The 13,992-nt window shown below is 39.5% G+C and overlaps 1 protein-coding gene across 2 annotated transcripts in view; it reads right to left on the bottom strand.

Annotated features, from left to right (window-relative positions):
* The window catches only part of avl9 (AVL9 homolog (S. cerevisiase)), a 33,775-nt gene that overhangs the window by 4,457 nt on the left and 15,326 nt on the right, over window positions 1-13,992 (bottom strand). For both annotated transcript variants that reach the window (XM_015354855.2, XM_006634549.3), the window contains exons 7-15: window positions 13,650-13,690; window positions 12,216-12,254; window positions 11,934-12,003; window positions 10,804-11,342; window positions 9,579-9,713; window positions 9,157-9,376; window positions 8,505-8,622; window positions 6,816-6,869; window positions 363-451 (exon numbers count right to left, since the gene is read on the bottom strand). In XM_015354855.2, the coding sequence (XP_015210341.2) occupies window positions 363-451; window positions 6,816-6,869; window positions 8,505-8,622; window positions 9,157-9,376; window positions 9,579-9,713; window positions 10,804-11,342; window positions 11,934-12,003; window positions 12,216-12,254; window positions 13,650-13,690 (1,305 nt within the window). The remainder of the gene's footprint in view (window positions 1-362; window positions 452-6,815; window positions 6,870-8,504; window positions 8,623-9,156; window positions 9,377-9,578; window positions 9,714-10,803; window positions 11,343-11,933; window positions 12,004-12,215; window positions 12,255-13,649; window positions 13,691-13,992) is intronic.

Below are 13,992 nucleotides of genomic sequence, written 5' to 3'. Positions count from 1 at the left end.
AAATCTGGAAAAGGGGACATGAAGTTTGCTCGCACTGTACAATAATGTAACAGCACCAGGGGTACTAGTGCAAACCAGCTTTTATCCTGCGTACAACACTTGCTTTCCTGGCACATGGAAATTGGAAACAGGAACTTCTTTTTCTAAAATAAGTGGAAATTCTTTTCAGAACCTATTTCCACTTTTACACACACACACACACACCCCCCCTATAAAGCAGAAATGACATCGGGCAGCACAGCAAGGCAGTATGAGAAAAGGCAACTGCAAACAAAGGACAGCCTCCTTCAACTCAACATCTCTGCATTTTGACATCTTAGTTTCACCACAGAGCCCTTCATTGTTTCGAGGCGCTGGCTTACCTACTGCCTTCCCCGTCTGCACAACACTCCGGCTGGTGGTTATCACAGCATTGCCAATCTTCTTGCCACGCTCGCTATTCTGCACAGAGCTGGAAAACAAAAAAGTATACCATGGCAGCTGCCTCTCTCTCTCTTTTTTCAGGAAAATCTATCAAATTAAACTTAATTATTCTCAGACCTTCACGGCTCATGTTAGTCCAGACCCAGGTGATCCCGGTCTCCAAAGTCCGGAAAGCAAACAATAAGTAAAAAGTCGATGCACATACAACATGTGACTTTCTGCAACCCTACGGACATTTGATTGCATGCTTCCTGAGATTACGAAACTCGTGAAACTTACTACGTCACATGAGGCCTGTGAACTCTTTCAAGCTATGCTTAATGCCAAAATGTTCAGCAACAGACATGATGAAAGACTTACTTATGCCATAAGGAGGGCTCACTCAGATTCTCAGATTCCTTTTTTTCCCTCCTTACCCACATATTCCTGCTCTCTGCCTTATTCTCCCCAAAACCGTGCAAAACATTGTCTGTTTCATATTTCCTTTAAATTTTCAGCATTGGATTTTTCCAAACCTGGAAACTTTTTCAGAAATAAAGTAAAAAACAGGAGCAAAAGGCTGCACAGTGAATTCTGTACCAGGGCATGTAAGCATCAATATATAGTATAGTATGTTTTACATTAGTGACTCTTTCCCTCCAATTTAAGTACAGTATGAGCCAATGATTTCTAAGTTCAGGGAAAAAGCTTGTTGAATTACAGCCCAGAACCTGAACTGTTACCAAGGCGACAGCTAGACAGGTACTGATGAAAGTTCTGGCAAACCAAGGTTAAATACAATCAATGCAACAGACTACGTTCCAAGTTTCTCTTCTACTAATTAGCTGCTGAAAAACAGTCTAATGGCCTTTAGACGTCTTTGAAGAACAAAATGTCAGTGCATTAACCTGAACCACAACAAATGGTTTAGTCTACACAGTCCTGCTGTAACTATAGCAGACACCGAGATCAGTTTGGTTGTAAGGAATAAATGCACTTTTAGGCTCTTGTCTAGCAAACATTCATATTGTGGAAATCTAACTAGTACAATGTTCTTGTTTCTGAATTCACCTATTTGTCTTAATGGTAAATATACACATTTTTCTAACCAGATACACTAAGGAAAAACAAAGGCTCCTCTGTACATTGCTAGGAAAAAGCATTTTTTCCAAATCAAAGAATTCTACAGCAAAAGGATGTTTCTAAAAAAGAATCAACTGTTTGATAAGTTTTTTTATAGTATTATGCATCAATCATTCTTGAAAATGCAAATTAAAAAAAAAAAATCAAGTGTTTTACCCCTGTTGAACAGTGAATCTACACCTCAACAGACGTAATGTAAAGTCCTAATACACACAGTATTAGCTGTGTGTTGAAGTCTACTGCAGACAAATGTACTACCTTAGGTAAGGACTTGATCACGTATTTCATCCCTAAAGGAAACAATTAGTAGAGGGCAACTCACAAACAGGTCGAGCTTTCACTTTCACTCAGCTTGCAGTAGGAGATGCTGATTATGTTGATGTTGTGGAATGAAATCCCTTATTTGTGTTACAAAACGGAACAAAAAACCTCCGGAGTGACGGGACAAGTGAAACAGTGGCAGAATCGACAACATCTGCTGTTAATACAACAGATCCCCCAGCCTTAGTTCACACCGAGTTTTAAGCCTTCTTTGCACACTTCTATTTAAAGTGACGTGTCAAACAGGCTTCTGGCTGGACACAAATAAATCTTTCAGCTGCTTGCAACTGAAAGAGAGAAACCCTAGTGTGAAATCACCGCTTGTTGACTGACAATCAAGAGTTACTTTTTCCTGATCTGGATTGGTCTTCACTTACAGCATGGAACCATGTATGAAGGAATATGTCACCTCCATGTAGTTGTGTTTCCTTAACTTTAAGAAGCCCGTGATGAAAACCAGATTTGACGTTTGCGTACAACTGCCATTAACAGCGCAGGAAAACGAAAGGACAAAAAGGATTATCAAATAAATCAGCAGTGCACACACCTGGCCAACATCTACTCCCTTGAGGAAGCACAGAACACGATACCTGGGCATGCTACTCGAATACGCTCACCTGGACTGGCACTTTGGCACATTATGAGCTTCACAGCTACCGAATCTCTTTCACTGGCATCATTGCAAGCCTGTGGACATCCTGCCTGCGGAACACAGGGCATCTGGGCAATAGGGCCCAACTTGTACTCCAAGCAAGAGCCTTTAGTGGTTTAAGTCACTGTACTTGGGAGCCCCAATGCACAGCTATGTTTTGATTGAGTATAAAATTCAGGAAATCCGAAATAAGACATTAACACTTTTTAAATAAAAAAATGATCTTCTGAATTTAAAGGCCCACACTGTTTTTAATTAACAGGTGAACATGTAGAGAAATCCAAAACTCAATTCTGAAAACAATATTTTAAGCTAATAATCCACCTTTTAAGAGAAAGATCATTCCATATGGATGAGAGTATAATCTGCTTTTGTAACAAAGCAAATGTGGAAGGGCATTTAAAGCCAAGAACAGGTGGTACTTGTTTACTCAAAGGGTGGTGAGAGTGTGGAACAAGCTGTTCCATGTTGATGAAGCCAGCACCCTGGCTTCTGTCAAGAAATGGCTAGATGAGATCTTTGGATCAATTTACTACCAAATGGGCTTGATGGGCTGAATACCCTTCTCTCATTTTTAACTTTTTATGCTCTGTAATCTGCAGCTGTTGTAACACAACCTGCCCGCACATCATTTGATAGGCTGCACAAGGTAAGTACATCGAATTGTAAAATTTCATTAAGGCGGTAAAACCTGTAAAAAAAACTAAACGCACAGTGGAGTGGTTTTTGAAAAATAGTGCAAACATAACAAGGTGTGTTTTGAAGGAGAGGAAGATTTAGTGACTTCAACTCTACATATGTTTGAATATATTTTCTCCCAGTCAGATGACATTTTATGGCAGTGTTTTGACACTAATACAGCCAGCAGTCGAGAACACTGTGGTCAGTTCTGATTTACACAGTGTGAAGCTGCTCATTAGTATGAAGGCTGTGGCACTGCATGCCACATGTGATTTACGTTCCAGTTTGCTGAATCTCTTCCAAAGTGCATATACTATATATGGTGCCTATACTGTATAACTTCCGACAAAGATCCAGTTTGTATCTTGACTATCTTTAAATGCAGAATTATCTTTTCTGTTTATACAGATTTTTCTCCCTACTTTTCCCCAGTTTAACCATTTTTCCAGGGAATGAAGAAACTGGGAAGGGAGCTGTGCTGACAAAGGTTAAAAACATGCTCAGTAAAAGCATTATACATACTCCTTTCCATTTCCATGCATATTATTAAGAGTATTTCTTGCTTTTTCTACAAGCTTTCCTTACATGCCACAGATACTGTTCGTCTTCAAGTACTACAGAACAGGACAGTCCAAGAACAGGACCGTTTAACTACAAATTTGCAGATCAATTGCTAGCAGCTCTGTTCAATTGGTGAAAAGGCACCATTAAAAACTCTAGCTTGAATCAAATAAGGAAATACATCTCATGACATTCTGAAAAAGCAATGAACATCTCTAGAATGCAGTAAAACCACAACACAGGGCTGTTAGTGGGATGGTAAGCTCTTCCCTTATCTCTCCCAAATTTACCACCCTCTCAAGATTAACGTGCAACATCAATGGTATTTTTCTGCAAACTACATGTGCATGTTTCAGACTTAATTAATATGAAAAAATGTTTTACATTGTAATGCACTGAAAAACAGAAGAAGCCACTCAGTTTAATCATGGCAGAAGACACTGCAGAAAGCCTGACTATTCTGATGTCTTTATTAATAAAAACCAGGGAAACGGACCTGGGAGTGGCAGTAATGTCACTTCCCGTGAGAGTATGTAATGAGTATCTTTGCAGTCTCCCTCTCCACTCAATTATTCTTCTATCATATATTTTCAGTACTGATCATGCGCTGCCATGAACTTATCTGCATTTTAGCACAAAACTGGCAGCTCAAAATTATAATCATGAGTGACTCTTATAATTAGCCAGTTCAGATTAAAATTTAACAGTTAGGCTACCACATCTTCATGCATTTCAACATTCAGGCTTTCTTGCTCTTTAATTACAATTTACTGAGAGACATCTTTATTATTGATAATAGATGTTATGTGACTATTATCTAAAATTGACCAATTATGCAACCTGAGGAAAAAAAACAATTATACAACTATGAATACAACACCCATGCATGCATTTATTACTTTACAGCAAGAGAGTAATTTGAAGGTTTTTCTTAAAAATGTAGGAAAAGGAAGGTAAGAATTCGTTTCTCACCACAAAGCTCATAGTTAAGTATAGCTTAAGGCACAGAAGGGGAGAAGACACGCTGTAATTTGAGAAGCTAGTTTGTGAACTTGCAATTCAACACAGGCCATATTGTGTTTCCTTCACACTTCTTAGAATGAAACCTTATTCTTGCAAGTCACATTTAAGTTTAAGGATGAAACCCTCCTATTATGAAAGGGATAGGCAATAAAAAACAAACTAGGTGACTGCTGTACTACCATAAGGAAGCATTGTGTAACAAAGGTTTTTAGGTGGCAGGAGAGCTTACTTACCCTAAGCGTCCCGATCATATTATATCTTAGTTGTGCGATTTTATTTTACTTAGTTTAAAGTTTAAAACTAATGGTAAAGAACAAAATTACAGATCCCTGATGTAATATTTGCAAAAAGAAGCCTGGAGGTTAGGGATCAATTTTTCTGCATACACCAGGGTGTAGTGGAAAGAACAATACATTTCTCACTGCTTTGTATCACCAAGTCAACCAGCGTGAAGACGTGCCTTGTCATTATGTTATTAGACAATGCCTTGACGATCTTAAAAACGACCAGGGTATCACCTTCAACAACCTGGCTTTGTCAATAACTGCTGGAATTTCAAATCATAATTTTCTCTATTTCTCTGTGTTGAGGTAAAACGATTCTGTTGTGGAAGAATTACCTTTCATTGCCCCCCTAAGGGAAACTGTCTTGCACACCAAAAGCTTATAACCATATAACATATACGACAATAATACAAAATAACCAAAAAATGCCATAATATGAAACAAAAACTACCATTGACAATATTGCTCAATCGAGACTCTTCCACTACTAGTAGGTTAAAAAACAGATAATTAGCTTATAAAGGTCCAAAAAGAACAAAAATAATTAGATCCCAAACTGAAAACATTTTTTCATTGTTCAATGATTGAATGTTTTTAGGTTTAAAGGAAGTAAATGTGCTTTGTCTTTATACAGGGGATCTTGTACATCCTCACAGGGGGTAGGAAAGTATATTCTTAAGAGTGGATGACAGGGGTCCTCCAAGTTTTAATGGGCAAGATTAATAATATGTTGCTCCTGTAGACGTATTATTTAGTTCAAGGATGCGCTGATAATCTTGCCACCAGTTATGATCCCTGTGTTAAACTTATTTTTGGTCTGTAAGAACAAAGTTCCTCCCCATCTCCAAATACAAAACCTTAGAATGCTCCGAATAAAAATCTTATAAAAAGGTGTCAACCTTGGGGGTGGGGGAAAAAATCGATTCTGAGATGCATCGCGATTCTCTCTTTCTATATGCACAGTACTAAACATTTCAGATAAAAACAATACAGCCTAAAGGACAAATAGAGCAAATAATAATGGTTTAGTTTTTTGGGCTTAAGACTAAACTAATTGCATGGTGACACGTAAAGACTTCAAGGTTGACAAGTTCGCCATGCTCACATTTGCACTGAGCTAAGCTACCCGGTTTGTGAAGATGGACAAACTCTTACAGAGTTTAGCAGAGGTGCAATTACTTACATGGAGACTGGTGCATCATCCAAAAAATTGTCTCCAAGTTCATATAAGCCTCAAACGTCTTAAAGAGGGCAAATACTCAAATAAACATCAATCCGCATAATTTATTAAGAGCTTAGTTTGAACAAAAAACAAAAGTTGGAGGGGTATTTCCAGACCAGCACAACAAGAAAAGAAAGAGTATGTGAAGTTCAGTACAAAACTCAAAGCTAAACGGGCAATTCCGACTTCAACCACTAGATGCCAGTAGCTGTAAGAAAGACGGCTTTCTTGAGGCTGTCATTCCTGGTCAAATGTTGAGAGAGCCAGATTCTGACTTGACACCTCATTCGTGTTCTCAGCAAGAGTGCTAGAGAACTTCATAAAAGTTGGTTTGTGTAGCTGCTCTCTACAGAACTGATAAACTCCCCAAAGTATGCAGATTTTTCCCCCCAGAAAACCAAAAGCTTTAAAAATAGTTATAGAAATGGATAAACACAGCCCATTAACACACAAACGTTTGCTCACTAAGAAAATCAAATACCTTTTTTATTAATATCTAAATGAAAAATAGACTTAATGTACTCACTGTGAGAATCTCAGTTTCACATCTGCAACACTGTATTGTCCTTGGAATGGATGGCTAAAATAAAGTAAATAGATATTATTTCAGTTTGTTTTCACAACATGCATCGAAAACAATATTACCAAACTAAAGGCTAAACATCATGGCTTCACATTCAGATGCTAATTTTTCATTTTACAAAGTTAAAGGATGACTCTCAAACCTTTTCTTACCTTACTGTCCAATATATTCTCCTTTACTCTGCAAATAAATCGAGCTGGAGTTCAGAGTCCAGGGAAAAAAGTGTCCTTCATGCCCAAAAACACTTTTGCCAGATTTGAACATTCACACTTTTGAACTTGTTAACTTTCAGAAAATGAAGAACAACCACGTTGTGAAGTGCCTCTACCTTTGAATGCAGAAATAAGCAACTAACTGAGCGACTATGCACATCTCCCAGCGTGTCCATGAATTTAGCACCTAAACCAGGCTTTGGACCAGAATGTAATACTAGAACACGACTGAAGGATATATCGGGCTTTCGTGAACGTCACTGTAATTAAGATAAAGTCACCCTGTCTCCGTGTGATCGTCAAATTATATTGGTGGCCTAGTGCCAAGATGTGTAACATGTCAGTATTATGAGCAATCTCTCCTCAGGCTCGCGAGTCAGGAAGCTTATCTGAAAAGAGTTACTGGGCAAAACCTGCAATCAAGTCATGAGAAGGAGATTGCAGAATTGGATTACTGCATGTAGTGAAGCAATAAGGCCTCAACTACTTTTCCAATATACTTGTTTAATGGCAGATTATATGGTGCTCTTAAGAGATTTATTTTTCCTTGCATTACAGAGATGGATATACATACATCTACCAAAACCCAATGGGGAATGGAGTTGCAAAACCCATGTAAGAACGAAGCCACACTTTTAATTTAATTCTTAAGGAAATCATGTCAATTTATACCCTGTCCAAAACTAGGCAATTTCAGTTTTTCGATTTGGGATTGTAGTTTTCTAAGGACATAAAATGTCAAGACCATGACTATATTTTCATCTAAATTTCATTTTCCATTAGCTTTGGTCTAATTATTATTCCAGGCATTAATTACACATATACACAGAAACACAGGCAGTGATATACAGAAGTATTCAACCCCCCTGAAAAATGTTCAGTTTTTCCAAATTAAGACTGTATATGCAGAAAATACACAAACTACTCGAAACGGATAAACCTAAAAGTGTCTGCAGGATGTAAATGCATATACAGAGAAAAACAGATTATTCTCTATTTGGGAAGCATTCCATCCTTTTGCTACTGCAACCTTAAACCTGATCAGGTATCAATGAAATGTTTGAAACGTCACAATGGATCTGAAATGGTTTCCCCCTGCGTGGAATCAAAAGTACTTTAACCAGTACATAATTTCCCTCAGGTATACAACTTGAAAATATTTGTTCTAGTGATCCAACAGACCAAGCATGAAGGTACCGTACAGTCTCATTTACAGTGGTTTACTTTGTATAAATAATCTTGAATTGTTTCATTTTCTTAAATTACAGATTTCAAATTTTAACTAGGAACTAGCTACCGTATTCTTTCAAACAAACTGGAGGTATTAATTCTTAATGATCTGAAAATCCACAGAGAAGACAAGGTGATAATTCAGTGTGACACAGGCCTGGCCTGAGCTCTTTCTTTCAGACACACTCACCCAGGGGTGACCTCGGACATCGCAGGGTGCTTGTTGCTGTGCCACACTCGGTAATTGTGCGAGATTTTCCAGGCTGCAATGAAGGGAGAGCCGAAGTCTGCCAGCATCTTTTCGTTATCTACAGAAATAAGGAAAGCAGATCTCAGGGTTCCTGGGCCTTCCCTGTGCTGATAATTAAACAAGTCCATGTTAGTTGAGGTTAAAATCAAACCTGGTGTTCATTTTAGCACGTGGGTCATTCCCAAGCAGCCACTGTCATTTAGACAGACTGCTCAATCAAATGAGCAAAACCATACCGCAAGAGCAAGAGCAGAGCACTTCACACCATTTGCTTCACCGAATTTAAATGTACAGATTTTATTTTTTTTACAGTTTCTGCATCCTTAACTTTCCTGGATAATAGAAATTAACATTTTGATAAAAATGGGATCAGTAATAACATTAACTCCCTGTATTTCACTTGGTACTCCCATAACAGAGCAGGCGAAGAAGTGAGAAATTGCTCTACCAGGTAAATGAAGGGGGGCATTTAGTCAGGCCTGATCACACAATCCCAGAGTGGACCTTACCCTGGGCAACCACAGTGCCTTAGCATTTTTAATAACCAACTACGTCAAAACTCATGTATCTAGCCAACGCATCAATGGCCTACCTTGCTGTAAAGTGGTAGAGAGAAGTGAGTAGAGGTAGAGGGAGAACTGAGCCCTGATCCACTCATCGCCCCCCTCCCACCCAGTGCCATCGAGGAACACGTCTTCCCGGTTGTCCGTGACGTGTTTCACCAGGTAGTCCGCAAAGCGCAGATCAGCCGTGGTGAGGCTCAGCAGCTTCCTCAACTCCGGATCCTGGATCTGGATCCGGGCTTCTTCAACCTGGAACCACAAGCATGCTGCTCATCTGTCTTTTGGGAGCAAAGGTCATTACAATATGGTCCGTTATCAAGCACATCGCTTCTTCCCCCTTTCCCCGGCCCCGACGTCCAGAGGAGCTGACCAAAGCGTGGAGGACATGGGACTTCAGAAAACACACGTAACGAGTTGGTCATTCATACAAGAAAAGGTTGGGCACGCTTACATCAACAATGGCATCGCTCAGATGCCTCTGCTGTCGGAACAGGATGTTTGTTGCGCCCGTGACAAATCCACGCACAGCCACGTCTGAGAGCAAGTGGTGCTGCTGTAGAGCCATGTAGGGCAAGCAGAGGTACCCCTGGCAACAGAAGAGAAAGGAATTACTGCGAGAGGACAGGGTCAGGAAAGAAACAAGGGCCTCAGGAGCAAAGCCTCCATCCATACATCATGTACAGCTGCTCCTTTCTGGTAAACTGGAAGCCATCCTTTGAATATATATATATACACATATGCAAGGGGATATTTGCAGGAGATGTCAGTTCATCACAAGAAACACACACACTGGCACAGGGACATTTCAGAGCCATCAATTAACCAATCAGCCTGATGGGGCAGGCTGGCAGTACAAGCGCATGGAACACTTACAGTAACGTACAATATCCTCCCTGTTCTACCAAACTTTTCTGCTCGTAGGAATACACCTAGGTTACCTGCCTTTCAACATTAAACCATTCGGCTGCACTCATCAGAGACGGCTTAAAAAGTTATTTAACAGCCGACTTCACTGGAAGAACAAGGTCCGCAAAGGGCAGCTCCACACTGGCAAAAGCGTTAAGGGCTGATCTCACTGTCTGGAAGGATAAGGGGTAATAGATAGTCCACCTTCTGTGGTGTTTGTGTTTGCATCAGGCCGTAAAAAACTGATAGGCATGTTTGTTGTATTTGTTTTTTTAAGCACTGAGTACACGGCTGTTTTATACTGTAAAACATGTAGTGGAACTTTTCACCTTGAAATGGGCATGGAGTTGTTGTTTTGGTTTTTGGCAAAGGAACAATTTACAGCTGAAAGACAAAGAATGATTCCGCAACGTCTTACACAACTTCTACAGACTTTCTGTCTTGCCAAAATGCAGCAGTCCTTCTCTTAATCTGACAATGATCATAAATTCCAATGTACACAGCTCTGTTAAAGGAATGAAACAACATGCGTCTTTAAAGATTTCGGAAAAAATAGTCGTTTTTTTCTTTTGTAAAATGGCATATGTACAGTACAGAGGTACAGGTTAAGAGTTTTGTAGCCTGTAAAGGAGGGTAAATAGTTTGTCAGTGTGTAGCTGAAGCTAAGGCACTGCAATCAATATCTGTGAAGATATAAAAAAAAAATCACTGAAGTGACAAAAGTCAATGACAAATTAATTTCAGTGTCATTTTAGTGGGATTAAAAATACCTTAGTGAAGATGGCCAAGGGCAGTCCATACTGGTCCTCCTCCAGCCCCGAGATCAAGCCCGGGATGAGGACGGTCTGCCCCGTGTTGGACTGCGGCTGGACAGTGATCGGGAGGCCTGGCAGCTCGGGGTCAAAGGTTTCCAGGAGCTCGGCAGTTTCCCTGTCCTCTTCCTCCTTGGCGGCACCTTCCTCGAGAACACTGGTGTCCAGGGTTTCCCAGTCGCTCTCCGAGGACTCCGGAGAAGTGCGAGACGGAGGTTTCAGGCGGTGGTTGTCTCCGTCGGGAGGCTGCGGTGTCTCCTCCTGTCCCCGTGGCTGTGGGGCGGGCTGCCCCGTCCGGCCAGCCTCCCTCGGGCGCTCCTCCGCGGTCTCCCGCCGCTCTCCGCGGCTCTCGGCACCGGCGCTGCCGAAAGCGTCCGAAATGGAGACGGAAACGTATTCCTCGGAGCCGGCAACGCCTTCGAAGAGGCCGACGTCTTCGGATACGCTCCTTTTCGGTCTGTAGTGTGAAGAGTCTGCAAGCCCATGTTCAATCATGCCTGTGAAACACAAGGTCTTTCTCATACGCTTGCTGACCGTCATCCCGTAACGCAACATAAAAGAGAAGAGAGACATTTGTGTTTTTCACATTTCTTTGGATGCATCAGAACTCACTGAAACAAACGTATAGCTGCCGGTCCAAAACATTCCTTTTTACAGACGAGGAAGTAAATGGCGTCCACAAAGTCCTGAAAAAGACTTTGCTTAAACATTGCTCAGTGAACCAGAAACCGACTTAAGTCAGAGCAGGTAAAGCAGTGCTTGGAACGTCAATTTGAAACATTATAATAAGCAGTTTGGAAGCCACTTAAAATTGTACTGATCTTGCTCAGGAACTAAGCACACTGTATATTAACGCCTGGAGCAGAGCATCTGAAACCCACTATGTTCTTAGAATTGTGAAGCCTGCTTTTTTATTTAATTAAGTGCGATATGTTTAAGTTTTTCTTCTGGGAAGGCAAACACAGCAGTGACATAAACCAAAATTGCATAAATGTATCACATATTGGGCAGGGTTTTATGTATTAAATGATTCCAATATTAGGCTGTGGCATTGTGACTCTGGCACTTTTTACTCTTCTGTTTCTTACCAGGAAATAGAGATAAGACAGTCATCAGGGCTCCGACTAATCTTTTGACCGGTGACACATAAAACAGAACCTAAAATATAACCATACAGGACAGTTAAGTTGATTACATTTGCATAAGAAAATTAATACATTTAATCATTTCCAATACATTTCAAATCATGCTAATATTATTAAGTGCTTTACTATACATTGTTTACTGTTTCATACTTGTATACCGTATATAAAAACAATGCATATTGCACATTGGTGTTTATGAACAAAGGCAATGCATATTTTTCTTACCTTTTTCTCCAACAGAATCAACTTAAAAAGAATTAAGACCTGTACATAAAAGGTGAAAATGTGGTTAGCAACTATTAATTAAAAGTCAACATTAATAAATCTAAACATTTTAAAGCCTTTTTATCACCTGCAAAAAATATTTGGAATGCCTAGAATGCCCTTTCAACATCGATACATGGATGTAGCAGTCCTAAAGAACTGCATCCCACACATAAGCCACACACTCCAGCATTTTTTTTCAATTTACAAGTTAGCACATGACCTATCAAATAAGGAACACTTCAACAGCAAGGTCCAACAGGATTTATCTGAATTTATTCCCATAAATGCACAGTGACGCCACAGCAAACAGGCCAGATAAAATTAAAACAGGGTGGAATGAAGGACAGTGTGTGGACCAAACTTTAAACAGAGCAGGTCGCCATTTTGTGATGACATAGAATGAGACGGCGTCTTGCCACATCGCTTGTCCATGTAAGTCAATCAAATAAATTGGCCAGCCACTTCCTATGACAAAAAGGTCAACGCAGTACAGTCTAACAACATACAGGTGTTAAGTAAATGCACAGTGCACCAATGAAAGCAAGCTCTAATGAAGAGCTAGTTCAACATTTTATTACAAAATAGTAAAGTTAATCAATACTGCATGCTATTTAATGAAGCTTGCGGACTGGGCTGAAATCTGTGTTGCCACTTTTATGAGTCTTAACGGAAAATGACCTCTCTGCAACAGTTTAACAGTAATGACAGAAAAATAATACTTTTCCAGTCATTCATATACAAAACTAGGGGAATCCCTAATCCCAAATCCCAAATCCCAAATGTCATGGTTTAATAAGAAAAATGGAAAATCCACAAAGAAAGAACAGAAACAGCCTCCAGACTTTCTTGGATGTTTATGGTTTTCTGTTTCAAACTAAGTTATTTTTCATTTGAATATCAAGTATTGATAATTACATAGCAATCTCCAAGTTTCTTGGAGATGCAAAAGGGTCCATCAATCACATATTACATAGTACGAGCATTACAGCAATCATTACACCACTTATAGCACATACTGTACATGTAACGTTTTCTATACAGCTTTGTTTTATTAATAAATTTGGAAACAGGGGGACATACACCAGGCATATTATATACAAAATGTGTTTTATAACTGAGGATGTTCTGGAGTGGAGTGGTGCAGTTTAGAATTAAGAATAATAAAACTAATATTCTTAACTTTACAAACTTGTTTACAATTCTAAATTTTATTTCTACAAATGATAAGATGTTCTCATTTTGATAAATATGATCCACGTAATGAATCAATGAATCACAGCATAATGTTCTTAACAGTTGGACTTCCTCCACATAATAAGCCTTGTTTATATTGGCTCCCTTTTAACACTACTCACTAAAGTGGCATAAATATTAATTAAAAAGCAATATTACCTTGTGTCGGAATTGAAGTATCAGGTCTCTAGGAGACAAACCTAAATAGAAAAGAATTTAAAACATGAAACACATGTTGTCACATAACGTGAGTAAAAAATGCAATGCAAACAGTCATAGGTCCTGTGCTTTCGGAGTGCATTATTTTTGCATAGGCATATTGAAACAGACCGCTGAAATATGGAACTGTGTACCAGAAGCAGAGGTGATCAACTGGGAATAAAATTCCTTCATTAATTTACAGAAATGAGAGTTATTACAAGTGAAGTGAATGAGAGGAAAATCAGCTCTCAATGTTTCCTTAGGTTTATTTACCTTAGGTTGCATATGGTATGTAGGCCTC

This window comes from Lepisosteus oculatus, chromosome 6, assembly GCF_040954835.1.
Source record: "Lepisosteus oculatus isolate fLepOcu1 chromosome 6, fLepOcu1.hap2, whole genome shotgun sequence".
Lineage (NCBI taxonomy): Eukaryota > Metazoa > Chordata > Actinopteri > Semionotiformes > Lepisosteidae > Lepisosteus > Lepisosteus oculatus.
Note: the sequence above shows the minus strand (reverse complement) of the source record. Positions and strands in the feature narration are given on the sequence as shown.